The sequence below is a fragment of the Camelina sativa genome, chromosome 15 (assembly GCF_030686135.1).
Source record: "Camelina sativa cultivar CO46 ecotype springtype chromosome 15, ASM3068613v1".
NCBI lineage: Eukaryota > Viridiplantae > Streptophyta > Magnoliopsida > Brassicales > Brassicaceae > Camelina > Camelina sativa.
In genome coordinates this window covers 31574288-31594195 of record NC_141894.1, presented here as the reverse complement: position 1 = coordinate 31594195, position 19908 = coordinate 31574288, and the positions used below count along the sequence as shown (strand labels likewise).

Genomic DNA, 19908 nt, shown 5'->3' with positions numbered 1-19908 from the left:
TACTATGTATTTGTTTTTTAATTTTTGTCTTTTTACTGTGTAATATTTGTGTATTATTGTGTAATATTATTGTCTAATATTATTGTGTAATATTATTGTGTAATATTATTGTGTAATATTATTATGTAATATTATTGTGTAATATTATTATGTAATATTATTGTGTAATATTATTGTGTAATAAATTTGGTTATATAAATTTGGTTAATTAAAATTGTAGATTAAATAAATTTGGTTAATTAAAATTGTAGAGAAAAATTGTAGATTAAATTGTAGATTAAAATTGTAGATTAAAATTGTTTTAAAATTGTAGGTTAAATAAATTTGGTTAATTAAAATTGTAGATTAAAATTTGGGCCTAATTAAACATAAACCCAAACCCATTAACCAAACTAATCCTAACTAATCCTAACTAAACCCAAACCCAAACCCATTAACCCTCTTCTTCTCTCGATTCCCCCTAATACGAAAACCCTAATCCCCATTTTCTTCTTCCTCTCGCAGCCTTCTCTTCTTCCTCTCGATTCGATTCTCCCAACGATTAACCCTAATCCGCATCTTCTTCCTCTCAATTCCCCCAAATCTAAACCCTAATCCTTCTCTTCTTCCTCTCGATCCCCCAAATCTAAACCCTAATCCTTCTCTTCTTCCTCTCGATTCCCCCAAATCCGTAACCCTAATCATTCCCATCATCTCAAACGATGCCTAATCGAGGAGGAAGGAAGAGGAAACCTGCTGCTCCTAACGTTTCTCAGAGATTCGGAGCGTCAACAGCAAATAAACGGCCGCACACTCTACCCAATCAGTACAACTTCACGCCGGCGGTCCAATCTCCTCCTCCGCTGCAGACGCCTGAAGTACAACGACAGTCATCGGCGGCCCAAATCCGGAACTATCCTCCGCCTCAACAGCTTTTTCAGAACTCCTACACTCACCCACCGCAGCCTACAGTGAACCCGACCCCTTCTCAAGAAGTCCATCCGTCGCATCCTCCGTCTCAACAGCTTTTTCACAACTCCTACACTCACCCACCGCAGACTACAGTGAACCCGACTCGTTCTCAAGAAGTCCACTACAATCCGTCGCATCCTCCGCCTGCTCTAGTTGACCCTCCGCCTACTCTAGTTGACCCTCCGCCTTCTCCAGCTGAAGTCTCTCAGACTCGCAGTCATCGTTCGCATCCATCGTCTCAAGGCAACAATTTCCAAGCTGATTATCCTCCGGTGTTGCCGGAACTCCAGGAGGACACATTGCGGGCTCTGAATGCACTGCTTCTAGTGCCAAACAGACATGAGTTCACCACCGTCCTCTCTCCCATTCCCCTACCAAAGACAGAATGGTACGGTTACAAACTCTTAGACTTATCGATTTGTTATTTTGAGTGTCTCTGTTGGTTGACTTTGGTTTTATTGTTTCATGTGTCTGGAGGTTTGATCGTGACCCTGGATCTACGCTCACTCGGAAGATTACTAAAATTCTTTTAAACAAATTTGAAGGTCCTTTCTACAGTTGGACATGCGTTCCTCGGGATAAACAGGAAAGATACTTCATTGAGTTTGCGGTTAAGTGTTCTGTCCTCTAGCTTTCATATATAGCTTTAAGCTTCACATACTGCTTTACTCTTCATATATTGTTTTATTTACTTGTGCTTCTTTTCACTCACATTAGCTATTTTCTTTTTGTTTTTTGTAGAAAACCCACACTTGGGATCCTTTGATAACTGGGACTGTTCAAGCTCACTTCGAGACCATCTGTCAAAATCGGCTCAAAGACATGGTTAGCACCGTGAGAACTACTAGACGCCAACCTAAATGGATTGGAACTACTCTATGAACAACAATGACAGAATTCTGGGACACTGAAGAAGCACAACAAAGGAGCAAAACATATTCTGATTGCCGTATGTCTGACCGTAATGGCCTCGGTCCTCATGTCCACCTCTCAGGGCCAAAGTCGTATAAACAGATTCAAAACGAAATGGTGAGCCAATTCTGTTGTTACACATTCACCACTTTTATTTTTGACCTAGCTGTTACATTAAAAATTTACTTGTCTGTTTCTTAACATTACAGGAAGAGGAATTGGGAAGAGAAGTACGTATTGGTGAGGTTTTCATCAAGGCACATACAAAGCCTGATGGGACATATGTTGATCGGAAGGCAGAGAAGATAGCAGAAACATATGAGAAGAATGTGCAAGAGAGGTTGTCTCAGCTCCAGGAAGATCCTTCTGCCATCTCAGATGGGGAGTCACGGCCCCGAGAGCTAACAACTGAAGAATATACAGAAATCTTTCTTCAGGTTACGTTTTATTTTAACAATACAAAAATGTTATCTTGGAGTTTAATTTGACATCCTCTAATATCTTATTTTCTCTTACTTTGCAGTCCACTGAGAAGGATTCAAGAGGAAAACCTTTTGGAGTTGGAAGCCTCTATGACTGCATTGTCAATGGCAAGGGGAAGCAAGCAGGAGACACTTTAGCCTTTGTGGCTATGCAAGAACAATTGAAGGAAGCTCAACGGAAGATAGAGGAGCAGGCTGCTAATATGTTGAGGCGTGATGCAGAAATGTTGAAGCGTGATGCACAAATTGCTCAACAATCCGAAATTATTGCTGGGCAGAAGGAGAAGATTGACGAGTTGGACTTGGTGGGGAAGTTTCTGCGGCAATGTGATCCACGGTTCAAGGAGTTCTTGACAGCCCATTCAGCTAAAGAGACTACCACGACAGAGCCTCTTCAAGAAGAAGATCCAACTTCAACTCCATAGGTTACTCTATGTGTTAATTACCTACTACTAAGTAACTATTTTTTGATGAACTCAATGGTGACACTATGTGTTGTATGTACTTTGTGTTTTGAAAACTATGATAATTATTATGTGTTTCTTTAGGTTTCCAATTTAGAATCATTTGTTGGTTTTGTTGACAGGGTTAAAAAGAAAAAAGAGAAATTAAAATATTCTATATCCAGTTTCAGAAAATGTTAGTCGCCAAATAGTCATCAAATTTTAACAATATAGTTAAAAACTAAAGTGACTATATAGTGACTACAACATATATTAGTCACTATATAGTCACCAAAACTTATACGACTATCTACCGACCAAATAAACAACCCATTTGTTCGGTTTTCTTAATCACAGAATAGTCGCAACCTAGTCACTAAAAATATAGTCGTAACTTAGTCGCGATGGAGTCACAAAACTTTACGACTAAATGATGACTACTATGTGACAACATGTATATAGTCGCCTATTAGTCGCAAAATGGCGACTAAATTTACGACTACAACAAATAGCGACTATCGATTAACGACTGTATGAAATGGTCGCTAATTAATCGTAAATCTTGATTTGGCGACTATTAAGTGACTAATAATGTAGTCGCAAAATGCGTATTTTCTTGTAGTGGAAAGAGCAAGAGAAAGACAATATTAACTTAGTTCATGTACCACGATCGGAAGGTAACAAACCTCTTAATCACAACCTTGTCTTTTACTAGTTTAATTTTCTATTCATTTAGTAATCAATTATTTTTATAAATTTTTCAGAAAGAGACACAGCCGACAATGCTGCAAAGGTGGCACTTCTTCAATATATGTGTGATAAATTGCCCCCTTGCCCCACCCTTGTTGTGACAGGCAATAAAGACTTCATGAAGATCATTCATTCTGTTCGAAAAAGAGGTTTCGAAGTTTTTTTGGCATACAATGATGAAGCAACAGGCGAACTCATAGCTAGTGCCAATGAAGCTTGGCATTACTACAAACTTTTTGGTATAGACAGAGAGCTCCTTAACACTAAGAAAAGGCCGAGAAAGAAAAAGAAAGGTAGACTTGCAAAAGATGCTAAAAGGTTAAAAGCTTACAAAGAGCAAGGAGGAGGGAGCACAAGTAAGAGTGAGACATGAAGAGGGGTTCACAAGCTTGAGCAGATGAGCATAATATTAGTTTCAGTATCGTGGTTAAATAATAATTTATGGTTTTATGATGCTATCTAGTTGGTGTGACTGATCATCAACCTGGTGTGTGTGTTGGATCTTTCTTCTCTCAGTTTTGTTTTTTGCTTTTTGATCTTATGATGTTGAACTTTGTGCAATTGAAACAAATTAGTTGCTATTGTGTTTAGCGTTTCTAACACGCGAAGCATCGAGACCTACTTACTACTGTCCCTTGTTTTTTACAAATTGAAGTGAAGTCTCGGGAATATCGGCTTCACATATATACAAATTGAAATAGTCAGACGTGAACTGCATTTTGTTTGAAAAAAATAATCAAAAGTGGTTTGGTTGTTGAGGTGTTAGCACACAAACGTCGAGACTTATATTGTCTTTAGTTTTTAAATCACAACAAGGCTTAATTGTGAGTTCCGCGAAATGGTTTCGGATGCAATCTTTGCGATCATAATAAACGTTTCTACAAACGCCTTGTCAGCAATTCCAGTAGACGTTTATTCAAGATTTTCTGATAACGTTTAATAACCGATATCTACAGAATATATTAGTTTAACGCTGTTAAACTTTTTAATCGCTATTTTCAAACTCTGTTCACAATATAAAAATATCATTGAAATTGAACATACCAAAAGAAAAAATATGTAAAAGACAAAGAGTTCGTAAGAAACATACCCATGTGGAAAATTTTATCTATTGCAAATAAGTAGTTATGGACAACATACAACTCATGATACATTACTCAAGTCATGTCATGTGGTAAGCTCTTGTGGCTGTGTTACTGTTTAGTACCAAAGCTAAAGATTTAAAATTCAACTAGTTCCCTAAAAGAGCTAGGCTTTGCACATACAATTCATACCCATGGTTCGTGGAGCAGCAACGGTTTCACATTAATTCATACCCAAGGTTCCTTGGAGCAGCAATGGTTTCATGGGCTCTCGTCTATCTCATCCGGAACATGCAATTTCTCCATTGCAGCCTGTTTTAGACAACCATTATTACGCTATTAATCCCTTTCACTAGACTCAATATAATTCCAAATTTAAAAACCGTCACTGGACGGTTCTGTTTGTTGTGTTTTTGAAAGACTCAAACCTTTATTGCAGCAACGTCAGTTGCAGGCGGTTTCATATCCAAAGCGAGACCGAAATGAAGCATGGCTTTATCGTGCATGTTTCGCCGCTTATAGATCCTGCCCATTAAAGCGTAAACGCTGCTCTCTGAAGGTGCATACTCTTTGAGCTCCTCAAGGACTTCTAGAGCTTCATCTAATCTTTCTAAGCAGACAAGAATGTTAGCCTTCTGGTACATTGGAAGTGGGTTTTTTCTATCTGCTACTATTGCTTGCTCCATTATCTCTAATGCTTCCTCACTTCTCTGTTCACACAGAACAAGAACAAGCATTTAGTCATTCTTTAAAGCTTGTTTTTTCTTGTAGACCTTATAAAATGAAAGTAATAAAATAACCTTTAAGGCATGCAGAGCTGTCCCTAAATAAGACATTATGACAGAGGAACTCGGATTGATTAGGAAAGCCATTTTGAAGTGATGCTCTGAGAACTCTAACTTCTCTTGGCGAAGATATATCATTCCCAGCCCGTACCATGCGTTATAGTGTCTTGTATCTACACGAAGTGCGTTTTGGTAACTTTTCATTCCATTTTCAAAATCTTCAAGAGTTGTGTATCTACAGAGACGGTAAAGATAGAGAGTGTCACTTAGAAAAAAAACCAGAGCATTGTCAAGCACATGTACAAGGCAATCAAATCGATAGAAGCTTTCTTACTCGTGGCCACATAAGGTATGAGCATATGCAAATCTTGGATTCAGTTGAACAGCTCGCAGGAAATTCTTTAGTGCGGTCTCATGGTCCTTTTGCAAGCTATAGCAATTCCCCATAGCACACCTACATAATTGATTGTTCGCTTATGTCTCTAATCACTAACAGTAAATTAAAACATTAATCAGAAAAGGAACTTCCAACAAAAATTACCAAGATTGGGGAGCTAGGCGATCGGTGGATATTAGTTCCTGAGCCAAGTAACTCAGCTTCATATCTTCCTTCAAATGCTGCAAAAAATACAATATTTTTTGGATGAAAATATTACAATACATGATTTTTTAACCTTCCCTCAACCTAAAGCAAAATGTCAAAGTTTGAGTTTCATCACAGACTCAGATGAGACTGTATGTTTAAAAACCAGGAAAATACACTTACGTAGAGGACCGTAGAGTATATATCCATTCCTTCTAAGCAATAAGGAGAAGCCTGGCGGGCAAGACGGAATGCTTTTTCAGCTTCTAAATAGTCGATTAATTCAAAGTATGCTTTCCCTACCTACATTTAATAGCAATAATAGATGTATATCAACCTTCAACAATAACTATCACAGGGCACCAGACTAAAACTCACACAGTGGTTCTCTTTGGAAACTTCTGTCCAAGTTAGTCGTTACAAAAAGTGTATATACACAACAACAACAAAAAACTGAATAACATAGCTCCTCCAATGGTTGTCCAAATAAAACATGTCTAAGCTGTATCCATATATGACAGTCAAAAAGAGAAAAGAGTCACTAATTTACCTGGGAAAGAACCCATCCTGTATTATAATGCTTATGTGGAAGTTTCATATACATATCCAGTGCCTCCTGAACCATCCAGAAGCAGAGGAACACAATAAATAAGCCTATATAAGTTCACCTCACCTTGCATTATTCAAGAGAATAACAATATGTCTACCTGACACCTGTACATGTACGAAAGTCTACACCCTTCTCCAAGTATCCTAAGGAGGCTTAATATTTCCGAAACACCAATTGTGATTCTTTGGGCACTCATTGCTGTGCCCGCAGTCAACATTGTTTCGTCTTCTTGATCACAGGATTTAGCATCATTGGAGGCCATAGAACCAGTCGTTGAGGCAGTATTAGGCCTTGAATCATCAAAAGGTTCCCCACGAACTCCTAGCCAATCAGAATGACAACGCTTTGGGTATTACAAATATGCCGACACCAAGATAGAAGCCATGATAATAATCACAACAGGCCAGATTTCAAACAAAATAGTGATATAGTAAATGGAATGTAACAACCTTCATCTATGTTTTCATTTGCCCAGGAGTGTCCCTTCCGAAGTGTTACAGAACGAAGTGCTAAAGAACTCAATTTAGAACCTCCCAAATACTTGGAAGCGTTGCTCACATTTCCGCTTACTGTTGCAGCACTTGAATTAGTGTTTGCCCCTGAATCCGCAGACAGTCTCGAGCTCCGTCGTGGACCAGAATCAGAAAATAGCCTGCCAGAAATCTGCAAACAAAGGAGACATGCTCTCACGGTAAGAAAGATGATAGATAAAATTTCATCCCAAGTACAAATCAGACTATTAAAGAGTAAAGTGAAACTAAGTAGACCAGTACAGATATGTGAATACTACCTTACGTAGCTTTCCCTCATCTACGAACTTTCTTCTGGGTGCTTGAAGAGTCGAGTTTACTGTGGACTTTGGAGAATTGTCAGTAATAAGGGAGTTTGGGTTTGCAACAGCCGGCTGAAAATTCCGGAAAAGTGGTGGTGGAGCTATACCGGACAGCTACAATTTCAAAAATACAAAAAAAAAAAAAAGCATGTAAAATCTCATTACAGCTGTTATTATTCAATTAACTATAAAGGCTGATAAAATTGAAGTGCCAAACCAGAGGCACAAAAATAGAATCAAGACCCCATTTTAATAGTCAAGATTACACAAACTATTATTTGGCATAAGAGATAGAAAATAACAGATGCATACACTGTGAGATTAATATACATGATGCATTTAATCTCCTAAGTACTAAAGAATGTAGTGATCAACAGATGAACACGTAGTTGTACATTAAAAAAAAGAGTATGAAAAAATCTTGTGGCATTACCTGTGCAGCCACTGTCGAAGGGGTATTATAAACCATTTCAGATAAGTGCCAAAAAAAACCATTTCAGATAAGGCTGATAAAAATAAAGTGACAAACCAGAGACACAAAAACAGAATCAAGGCCCCATTTTTTAATAGTCAAGAACTCAAGATTAAACAAACCATTCTTTTGGCATAAGAGATATAATAACAGATGCATACAGTGTGAGATTAATACTCATGATGCATAAACCTCCTAAGTACTAAAGAATGTGTGATCAACAGATGAACACGAGCTGTACATTAAAAAAGGAGTATGAAAATCGTGTAGCATTACCTGTGCAGCCACTGGCGAAGGCGTATTATAGAATGACATATTCGAAACACCTCCATTAAGTGCATGAGAATGAAAATTTCCAGAGATATCTTTTAGGCCATGGTTTTGTGTGTGTTTAGACTGCCTTGGACTATAATCTTCAGAACTCGTGTTTTTAGTAGAAGTCGAATTACGTTCCTCATTGTACGTGTTTAAGCCGAGGGAAGTTGACAGTTGTTGCATGTACTGCTTTTGAATGGAGAGAGCAGCTGTTTCACCAAAAACTGCAGTTGCTTCCTCTGCAGCACCTGAAGAAGTTGAACGGAAAGAAAAGTGTTAGAGAGGCATAGCAAAGGTGCCAAGTATGCAGAAAAGGTATCCTGTTCACCTAGTATACATAATTCCTCATATGCGGCCCAAAGTAGAGGGTCTATTGTCAAAGACTGTTTAAATTGTTGAGCAGCATTCTTCCTTCTATCAGTATACCTGAAAGGTCACTATTATATATGAGAAATCATCTCACCGACGACATTCAGAATCAAGAATAATTGCATAGAGAGAATGAAAAACAAACTTGTAAATAAGTCCAAGAAGGTAATGGCCTGCTGCACCATTAGGGATCTGCACAATAACCAGAAGCCTGTTGTAATCTTAACTGAACTAAATCAATGAATAAGGTCCAGATACTGACACACTGCGTTAGTAAAATGAGATTCAATAAGCGAATAAAGGCAGTATACCAGAGAACATTAAATACCTCCGCACCAGGTTCATTAACAGGACAGAGTGCAGATTCAGCTTCATTGAGAAGGTCCATCTGGAAGCATGATAACGCGAACAAGTACCGGGACTGAGCCATTTGTGTTCCTTTACACAATATCAAAACGAATACAAAGATGATCAAAAACAACCTAACAAAAGATGGCGCAAAATTCTGACTTAAAGGCTAACTAATAAGCAACAAGTAAAGACACCATGGCACGCACCCTTTAACAGATGATATGCACTGTAAGCTTGGTTATTCTGCAGGTAGCTGGTGGCTAATAGCTGCAAATTAACCTGTATAAGAGGAAAAGTCAGAAAGTGATTAAAGAAGAATATTGAAATTATCCAGACAAGGCTAAATAGAATATCTCAGCTATTATTGAAGCTCTATAAACCCAAATTTTAACAAAGCTTGAGATAAGCCCAGAGAGTTTCCTGTAGCTGGTTGACTCATAGCTAAGTTCCAAGGATAATAAAAATTTAAACTTGGAATTATATAAGGACAAAGTCATTTACTTCTGAAATCTAGAGAGAAGCAAACCTCAAATTGCAATTTTTACACAGCTACTAATAAAAACAAATTCAACAAAAATAGAGAGTATAAAAAAACGAATTGACCCGAGAATCAAACACATAGATCGCGAAGCAAAGGGCTAAAAAAGGTGAGAAACAAAAATCGATCTCGAAGAAGACACAGTGAAACTATCGAATTCGAAATCCAAAAAGAGATGCACTTTCGACGAATTCAAAGATACCCAGACGAATTAAAACCCCAAAAATCTATATTTGACCATTCCAACAGCTTCGATTTAACAGAATTTGAAAGAAATAGAGATAAAATCAGATAGAGAGAGTGAAAAGAAGAAGGCACCTCAGAGGGAAACTCAGCGCAGAGACGCTCGCACATGAAAATAGCATTCTTGTATACAAAATGACGAAGACTGTTGTGTACACAGTCCACAAGCATAGCTTCCATAGTTGCCTTGCTTCCTCCAGAGAGAGAGAGAGAAGAGAGAAGAGAGAAGAGAGAAGAGAGAAGAGAGAGGAGAGAGGGTTTCTGCTTTTTTTTTTTTCTGGGAATTAATTTATTTTCTTACCCTTTGGGATTTTTGTTTTGAAGTCGTGATTTCAAATTTTGAGGCGGCACGTGCGATGCTCTGTTTTTCAAACCTTTTGGCACGTGACAAAACCATAAAGCCTTGTTTTTAAAAAGTATAATGGGCCGAGTCTCTCCTCGTTTTGGTCAGCTATTGGGCTTTGTAATTGACCCGTTTCTTTCTTGTTCAACAAACTTTCTCCAACAGTATATATAATATTTTTTAGGGCTTGTGTTGTTTACTTGTTGGGGACGGCGACCATGAAAACACAGCATCAGAGAGACGGAGACAGAGACTTCAACGAGACAAACGTTGGAAACAGAAACACAGAACCGATTCCTCTAGATCTTACGATCGAGATACTCAAAAGGTTGCCAGCGGAATCTATGTTTCGATTTAGGTGCGTATCGAAGCAGTGGTGTTCCATTACACGTAGCCGATTTTTCATCGACTCTTTTATGTCTTTGTCTCTGTCTCGACCACGTTTACTCGTCTGCTGTGATATTTATCAATTTAATGCCAGGAATACGGATCAGTTGCTCTGTTTCTCTACGCCTCTTCTTCCTCAAGTATCAAACGATTCATCACTTGTATCCAAACACGAGATGCTGGTACTCAAGAATGATTCCTCCTTAATTTTGCGATTCTACAATTCTGTCCGTGGCATCATCTGTATATCTCTTGGGGAGATTTGTGAGAGACGTCTTTTCTTGATATGTAATCCAACAACAAGACAAGTACTAAGGATTCCTAATGACATTACAGGGTTTGATCCCACGTATGAATATTCTTATATGTACTTGGGATACGACACAAGGAAAGGTCAATACAAGATATTGCGCATCATGATGAGCGAGTACGGCTTGGTCAAACATAGTGTATGTACCTTGGAAGGAGATCAAATAAAATCTTCTTCTTTTTCATCTTGGAGGCACGTTGAATGTAATATCTCCTATCGTCGTCATGAGTCACATTGCAACCAAGTGTTATGCATCAATGGAGTTGTGTATTATGCAGCTTTGAAAAGAACATCGACCGGCTGCAACAGCTTTGTGATAGTGAGTTTTGATGTTGGGGTTGAACAGTTATTCATCATTGAATCACCAAAAGAAATAGAGAAGCTAGATCATCTACAACTAATAAACTACAAAGGGAAATTAGCCTTATTTCTTGTCAACAAGGATAATAGTTATATTTTGTGTGTTCGTGATGATATTAAGAAGCAAACTTGGCTGACCAAGACTGGTCTTCTTTCTCCTTCTTTTTGTGATTCATACTGGAATCTCGAACTAATGACATGCGGCGGCAGCACTGAAGCGGGAGAAATCTGTTTTATGTCGTCATTAAAGAGGGCGGATGCTCTGGAGATTTTCTTCTACGACTTGAAGAAGAACAATTTCAGAAGTAGAGTTATATAGTTGGAGGATTCACAAATATGTGTAATCATAATTCCGATGGTTTTTGGTTTATGTCTACATCATGTGACCATGTAGACAATCTTATTTCTTTCTAGATTAATTGAAAGATTTGTCTGATTATATATATATATATTGTCAGGAGCAATATAATCGGTTCCCTCTCAGTCATACTTTGAATGGTTGTGTAGTATGCTTCGGACCTGATTAAAGTCAGACTAGTACGCATTTAATTAATATAGTGTTGTTGTGTACTAAAAGTCTCCAAACTATTGGTATGCATCGTCCTGTCCACACCATATATACTACACAACAATTCAAAGTCTCGGTGGAAACTCTCATCGTTTATCACTAGACGGGGTATAGCCTAAAGCACTTTTCATGTATTCATAAACTCGTCACTTTCTCCCTAATGTACGTAGTCGGTAGTCATAGTCTCTCTTTTCCAATTCGGACAAGTGAAACAAGAGAGTGAGAACAATTAATCTGCCCTATCACACGGCATGCGGATTTCATAAATGTAAAAAGTCTCCCAAAAACTTGTCTTCCATGCAAATCCAGTTTTAAAGAATTTCGAAACTATCAAGATTCATATGCATATCATTACAAAAAAGAAAATGTCTAACAATATTTTGAAATTTGACATAAACGTTAATGTATTTTTATTAACAAATGGCTATGATGAAATATATATGTTTGACAGCAAATTGGATACTAATTCAATCATTGACAACCCACCGCGTTATCTCTACTCTTAAGTTTCTTGGTCGTATTTTAATATGTAGTAACTGTCCAAAACAAATTAAAAGACCTCGACTAAGTCATTCAAAAAAACAATTGATTCATCATTATAGTATAATTTTTTGATATAAGTAAATTCAAAAATAATGCGTAACATCCGTGTTCATACAATCATACTTTACATATATATATATATGTAAAGTATATATATATATATATATATATATATTTGTATATGTATATCTTATATAATATGAGATGATTTTTTCTAACTTTCTCTGCCAATGCGACACTTGGCGCTCTAAATTTGTGACACATGTGACATGTCTTTCTTACTAATTTTATATCTTATATAATATGAGAAGGTTTTTCTAACTTTCTCTGCCAATACGATACTTGACGCTTTAAATTTGTGACAGATGTGACATGTCTTTTTTACTAATTTTAAATTAAATATTTTTTAATCTATTTCATTTTATTTTTATCTTATATAGTGTATAGTTTGCTTAAAAGTTTTTTTTCACATTGTTACAAAAATATATTTCTACCAACTTTTAGTTTTAACATATAAGATATTTCCTAATGAAAGCATATACCATATAACCTAAAAATAAAACTAGTATATATATATATATATATATATGTATGTTTTGTTTTAAAAACCCTAATTAATTAGACTCTTGCAACGAAATGGATCAAGATCTCGCACCAAGATGTCGTCTCTCTGATCCTGCTCATCCACACACTCTTTGCCGCCAAGACAATCCTCGTCCTTCACGATGCTTTAGTTGCGGACCAATTGGTGAGAGTGATGACGACAACTGGAACGATTGGCATTACTATTGTGACATCTGCAAGCTCGTGTTCCATGAAGGCCGTGACATAGTCCAGCTACGTCTGAGACATCCTTATCACCCCAACCACCTTCTCTATACCACCCTTCTGTTTTTTTCCGAAACCAATATCCATTCAATTCGAAGGCAATACTCCTCTTACCCAGTGGCGGACCCAGAAAATAAATTTAGGGAGGTCAATTATAGAATAAAAAAAATATTTGTGTCATAATGGTGATTTGAACCCGGTTTTGGAGGGGTCAACACTATAGAATTTACCATCTGTGCTACTGAAACTTTATAGAATTACATGTAAAAACAATTATTTATTTAGTTTACCCAGGTCAGATGACCTACCTCTTTCATACATAGGTCCGCCCCTGCTCTTACGGTGTACTCACTTGCCTCTATGCTTGACCGATACGTTGTTTATGAATCCAACAACGCTTGCGATTGGTGTGGCAAAAACCTCGGTAGTATATTTTATCGTTGTATTGAGTGTGATTTTCGTCTCGATTTGGATTGCATGAGGGAAGATCCTCCTTTTACTATCACAGACTCAGAGAGCCATCAACATCTTCTCACCTTATTTCCTAGACAACTTGAAGAACCTTGTAGTGCGTGTGGGTTGGGTGGAAACAAAGAGATAGGTTATGCTTGTGATCCATGTAACTATTTAGTCCACAAAAAATGTATCGTCAAATTACCACATGTCATAAATCCAAACACCTTATCAAGACCATCTCGCTGATAGTCCAAGTCTCCCACCACCAACAACATTGTCATATGGAGTTAGTCATGAAAGCAATTATGAGGATGTAACGAATGGAGAAGAACTCGATTGAGGTAATCAAAGAAGTGCACCGTAGTAATCAACCGAAGATATTGCGTTATTTGAAGAAGCTTTTTCTGTGTAGTTTAAGTTTGAAAAATGTGGTTACAATGTAATTAAAATAAAAAAATTCACTACAGAATTTTAACAACATACTAGATCGTTGTGCGCATGTATATTTGTGGAAAGTTCGATATACGATAATCATTTTCCGATGCTCATGGCATGAACTGATGAACAGTATGAGTTGTAGCAATTAATTTTACAATTGTGAATCAGATAAAATTTTAAAAGAATGATGAAAAACAAAGGTATTAAATATACAAAATTATAACAGTTGACAACATGTAAACTACAAAAGCCCACAAGCTTTGATTAGTACAAAAGACGAATATTTCACTAAAGTTTTTCTACTTTCTTGTGTACAAGTAATTTAATTTGCCAATACCAAACGGTTAGCCGCTTAACCAAAAATAATACAGTATCCCACATTTCAAACTAAACCGGCGTATACAACTATAATCACCACCTGTTTCAAGTTCCCAACTCTCGATAGTTCTCAGGTTAGCTTCCTGGGCAAGTTATAAGCCTTCTTCAGAAACTTAGTAGCAGACTCATCATAACGGTAACACAATACTCTTAAAAGTGTGTTTGGTTCCGTTGGACTCCACGGACCAGAAGTCGGCGGTAGTGGAAGCTTCCCTCTGTCAGAACCATGATTCTCGAGACACACAGCTTTAAAACGTTCAATCAAAGAGTCTGTATCAGTGCGCAGCAGCGGAAGTATACTCTTGACCGTCGTCGAAACCTTCTCGATTAAATCCAAAGGCAATCCGTCTCCATTTGACCAGAAAAGATCACACAGAAACTTGAAATCCTCCTCCACAGCAGCAGAGTCTTGAACTGTGAAGCCACGTGATGGTCCACCTGCTAGGAGGACCAATAAGAACCCGTCGAAAGAAGCTCTCATGATGTCTGAAATGACTCTGGTTCTGACTCTGTCGTGAACCGTTGAGGAGATGATCTCAAGGCACCGTTCGAGCTCTTGAAGAAACAGCTCGATCCTCGAGGAAGGAACTTCCCCGATATACAGACCATCCCAGAGAACGTAGCTCAGATCGTGGAAGACAATCTTGTAAGCAGTTGCTTCGGACAATTGCTGTATTCCTTTCGAGCAATAACCAATGGACTGTTCAAAGACTTTACCGTTACCATCCAAAGAAGCAACTTCGGAATCTGGGAGACGGTTCAATGTTTTTCTCCCTGATGATTCGATCTCTGTCCTAATATACTGCAGAGTGTTGATTCTGCAACAGAACTGAATTATTTCTGCCGAGTCATTACTCGACGCAGGCTGTGATTTTCTCCTGTGAGAAGCTACCATTGGCTTCTCCTTTTTCTTAAATACACCATGTAGTCTTGACCCGACCGTGCATCTTGTTAAAGCAGGCAAGGCAGGTAGAAACGTATTCCGCGAGCCTAATCAATTCCATAAAGAAAAATAAAAAAAATTCCATAAGTGAGAAATCAACAAAGCATGAGCTTCATCATTCATAATACCAGACAATTGACTAATCTGCATACCACAGGAAGATTTCGCCTTTGATACGTAATGCTGCATACATTTGTCGAGACCTGACGTCAGCTCAGGAAGTAAAACTTGATGCATAAGTATTGGCAACAAGAAAAACGCTTCCAATGTCTCATCTACCATCCTCAGTACATCAACCGCAGAAGGAGCGATACCAAGTTTATTCGATCTCGGATTCCATACCTGCAATAGAAAGTTACAAAACCAATCAATAAACTCTTAAGGCACAACCAAAAAGGAAAGATTTTTAAAGCCGTTAGCTACCTCTTGCTGGAGATTCCGGTCAATCCACTCCTTAAGCCTATCGACTCTAGTTTTGATCCATGATTTCACAAGGTTGCCAATAACGACTTCAGCTTCAAAAGGAGGCATCTCTCTTATAACTGATTTCCCGCCATCTTCACTATCTACTGCATCTTGAACCGCAATCTGCACCAGATCCTTCTCAAGCTTATCTGCAGCGGTGAGTACTCTTATAGCATCCGGTGTCAACTCAGTAATACCAGACACGAACTTCTTCAATTCAGTTCCGTAGCATGAATGAAGCGTAGCTGCAGCTACACCAGCTGCAAGAGGATGCCAGTTCTTTAAGATTGGACTAAATATCGCCTTCTCGTTGAAAGCTAAATGACCAATATCCTCCGCAAGAATCGCAAGAGCCGGAAGATTGCTACTGTTCTGACGGGATTTTGATTTCTTGCTATGTTCCACCATCCTCTTAGTCTATTACAACAACCAAACAGTAGAAGAAAAATAAACTACATAAATGGTCGCAAATACAATATACAATCAACAAAGAAAAAAGGAAAAGTAACAAACCTGTGAAAAGGCCATACGCAATGAAGATCTGATATAGGTATCGACACGATCACGACCTGAGTCACCATGCTTTTTTTTCCTCCTATACTCACTAGAAGTATCTTCACCTAGTACTTTAGCTACCAAAATCCCCAAAGAAACTGTAGTTTCAAGCGTCTCGACGTTATCAATGTTGAAAGTATCATGGTAAGCAAGAAGTATCTTCTCAGCCCAATCCACAATCAAACTTAAAACAGAACTCAAGATCTTTGAATACACAGGATCATTCGTCTCCTTTGCGTCGTTCTCTATTTCGAGTATCAGGTTATGAGCAGCTACAAGCAAGTCATTCTCCACTTGCCCAGTTGTAACATACCGATTAAACAACACCCAGAGAAAACAAACGTTGTGAATCATCTGATTCATACCCAAGACAGGCCATGTTTTCTTGACAAGCTCCAAAACTTCATCAACTTCTTCAACAATCAACAACTCATCGTTCACATCAAAACAAGACTCCAAAAGCATCTTATAGATTCTAAGATTCAGGGGAAACCCATCAGCCCAATGACAAGTCTCGGAACCAATCCCATTGTTGTTAGACCGACTAGCAAGAGACATTACTAAACTCCTAAGATTCTGCGTCTCCCCTGTAATCTTCCCGGTATCTAACGGCCTCTCGAGACCCGACCTGAGGATCTGCTTAAGCTGTTGAACAGATTTATCAGATTTACTTAACGGCACACAAGGATATAATATCAAACCAGCTTCAAGAAGCTTCAAGTTTCTTCTCTGCCATGATTCATACTCTTCTTGATCTGGAAAATCTGAAGCTTTAAGCTGTTGCAGAAGCTCAAGAGGTAACACCATCATCTCCACACGCCTCCCAAGCTACAACCAAACCCAGAAATGTCAAAAAAGCTCAATCTATACTAAAGTTCAAACCTTGAGAGAAATATCAAAATGCTACGAAACGTACCTGACCAGAAGCGATCCTAAGAAGAGCTCTACGAATCCTTGAATCGATCTGTTCAGAAATTCGCATCTGTACACGAACCAACTCACCAACCGTGACAGATTTCTTACTCCGATCAGGTTGACCAGACGATGCTCCTCCTCCGCCGTCTCCGTCACAGTTTCGTTTCTTCATCCCCAAGGCCTTCTTCACCTTACTAGCAGCTGTAGACGTAAGAGATCTATGAAGCGACGGCGATGGAGATAAACCCGCCGTCGTCACACCGTTGCTCCGATCAGATTTGGGGGATTGAGGGGTGTAAGTGAGTGGACGACTTCCGGTGGTCCGGCAAGCAGCGACTAAGATCTCGTAAGCGGTTTCTCGGAGCTCCGAATCAGATAAATTAGGAGCTGGATCGCCAAATGGAGAAGGTAACAACGATTCCATTTTTCCACTTACGAATTTTTGGATCAAAGTAAGAAGCTTTATATACTCAAAAACCCTTCTCTGATTTAACAAAAAAAAAAAATTAAACCTTTTTTTTTTGGGGATGATCAGAATCAGAAAGAAGCGACAAGAGAATATTTTGTGGAAACGATTAGATCAAAGGTAAGAAGAAGAAGAAACAATCATTGATTCATTCATCGCCAAAATGCACAAAGAAACAGACAACTGTAGAGAGATGAAGTATTAAACTGTAGTATTTGTTTTTTTTGTTCTTGAAGGAAATAAGAATTATAAATTAAAAAAAAAAGAAGAAGAATTTGGTGATGCTCAGATAAATGATTCTTGCTTGAGATTAAAGAATGAATGATTTTGAAAGAAGAAGCAAAAAAAAAAAGCAGACAAAAGTATATAACCAGGCGACAAATGGGAATTAGAGAGAAGAAGATTTGAGACAGGTGTTTGTCTTTGGGTACCTAATGCACATGTTCTTCTACTACAGCTGAATTTTATTTGATTTTATTTGTTTGAAGGCAAGAAAATTAATTAGTAGTTGAATAGTAGTATAGATTTAGGGAGTGAAATTAATGTGTAGAAATAAAGGAAAATGTTATAATCGGAAATTACATTGATAAGGGGGTAATCAGTCTCATTCGATGAAGCTTGGAAGAGATCAAATGTGTTTTCATTTAATTACTTCGTTTATTTGCATATTGATATTTGACAAGTATAAACTATATTTTTATATTAAAAACAAAGAAATAAATTGTTAACCTAACCAGCATATTGTGAGTGATTCAAGTGCGATTGGAATTTGGAACTAGATTTTTGATTAAGTAGAATATCCTTGAGATGGACCTGTGTATATTGGCTATATCTGTCATAAGACCTAGTTGAAGGCAAATCCAGTAAATGTCATGTTCCCAGTTAAAGTCGAAGACTTTGTTATAATACTATGTACCATTCTGTGTTCTAGAGTTCGTATTGGCTGAAATTTTCAATATTGCACACGTCAAACTTATTAAGGTTTGACAACATTTTCACACGGTATGAACAAATACCAATTCAACTAACAATTTAGGCTAGTCATTTTTTTTTGGTCAAGTAACGAGATATTCTTTAATATAGCCATGTGGTGCGGCGGTTGTTGACCATTGTTTAATTATTCTTCTAATCATATACTCATGTCCCTTCCTTTTCAAATAACTATAGTTAAAGAATACAACACAAACAATAATAACAAGAATCATTGCATTTGGGAATCATTTTGAGTTTGTAAAAAAATTCATGTGGATATTTTTTTTTCAATTTTCTTTTTGTTGTTTTTAAAAAATAATATCATGTTGTACTCTCGCAAAGTGGGAAAAAATAACTGTCTTGCCATCAAATAAACCGAATTTAATTAACTTAATTAAGAAAATACCAAATTAGGTAATTGAGATTTAGAATTTGGTTTGGTTATTAGACTAAATCATAGATTATTAATTATATATAATCTTTGATCAGTTAATCTAAACCACTAAGCCTTCATTTAATCTTGGATCATGGTTACTACCCCTAACTTGTTTTGAGAATTGTGAGAGTTTTGAGATTTACAAAAGTCATATGGGAGAATATGCATGCATACATGCGTGAACATGAAGTATTTGTGCATAAAAATATAATAGATACTAGATATTCACCCGCGGTACACCGCGGAACTATATTTATTAATAAAAAAATAGTTTATGTAATTTGTTTTACAGATTAACTATATACATAACTAAAGTTTTTTTTTACTTTTTAAATGTACAACCTTACAAATATATATCTATTTGGTAGTGTAAAAAATGTTTTGTTTGAAGTTTATTGTTTTTACTATAGGAACTATAAATGTACAACCTTACAAATATATATCTATTAGGTAGTGTAAAAATTGTTTTGTTTGAAGTTTATTTTTTTACTATAGGAACTATATCATATAATTCATTAAGTAGTGATTTATTAAAGGAAAAACTGTTTGTTTATTTTTATTTTTCAATTTAAAGATAGTAGTATTGTTATCATATTGTAATACGTTCTAAACCCAACTCACGTACCACTTGAATCGGCGAACAACCGAACTAATTTCTGTATTGTAATTTTGTATGATTTTTTTTAACATCTGATTCGATCATTCATCATAATTTATTAATAAATATAGGAAGTTTTGTATGTTTATTAATAAATATAGTTCTGATTGTTTTGGAAAGTTGCAATTATGGGGGTGGGGGGATAATTGTTTACAAAAATTGGAAACCT

The 19908-nt window shown here is 37.1% G+C and overlaps 3 protein-coding genes and 1 pseudogene across 4 annotated transcripts; 2 read left to right on the top strand and 2 right to left on the bottom strand.

Moving 5' to 3' along the window:
- Positions 1-500: 500 nt before the first annotated feature.
- LOC147927406 (uncharacterized) lies at positions 501-2869 on the top strand (annotated as a pseudogene). The gene is made up of 5 exons (XR_015582820.1): positions 501-1339; positions 1429-1561; positions 1693-1980; positions 2073-2300; positions 2387-2869. The product of XR_015582820.1 is annotated as an uncharacterized LOC147927406 (transcript).
- A 1762-nt stretch (positions 2870-4631) lies between these two features.
- Positions 4632-10067, bottom strand: LOC104747939 (cell division cycle protein 27 homolog B). Its single transcript, XM_087488906.1, has 16 exons — positions 9794-10067; positions 9144-9216; positions 8915-9024; positions 8732-8778; positions 8546-8643; positions 8179-8465; positions 7389-7544; positions 7048-7261; positions 6696-6919; positions 6539-6604; positions 6172-6291; positions 5947-6023; positions 5740-5859; positions 5421-5640; positions 5049-5330; positions 4632-4932 (listed from the first exon to the last, which is right to left on the bottom strand). The coding sequence occupies exons 1-16, from the start codon at positions 9896-9898 to the stop codon at positions 4882-4884; spliced, it is 2250 nt and encodes a 749-aa protein (XP_087345032.1). The 5' UTR covers positions 9899-10067; the 3' UTR covers positions 4632-4881.
- A 212-nt stretch (positions 10068-10279) lies between these two features.
- On the top strand, positions 10280-11437 carry LOC147927405 (F-box protein At1g30790-like). Its single transcript, XM_087487445.1, has one exon. It carries the CDS (start codon positions 10280-10282, stop codon positions 11435-11437), a length of 1158 nt encoding a protein of 385 aa, XP_087343571.1.
- Positions 11438-14136: 2699 nt separating this feature from the next.
- LOC104747938 (protein unc-13 homolog) lies at positions 14137-18315 on the bottom strand. The gene is made up of 5 exons (XM_010469643.3): positions 17209-18315; positions 16251-17120; positions 15696-16154; positions 15425-15614; positions 14137-15319 (listed from the first exon to the last, which is right to left on the bottom strand). The coding sequence occupies exons 1-5, from the start codon at positions 17629-17631 to the stop codon at positions 14400-14402; spliced, it is 2862 nt and encodes a 953-aa protein (XP_010467945.2). The 5' UTR covers positions 17632-18315; the 3' UTR covers positions 14137-14399.
- Positions 18316-19908: the final 1593 nt, after the last annotated feature.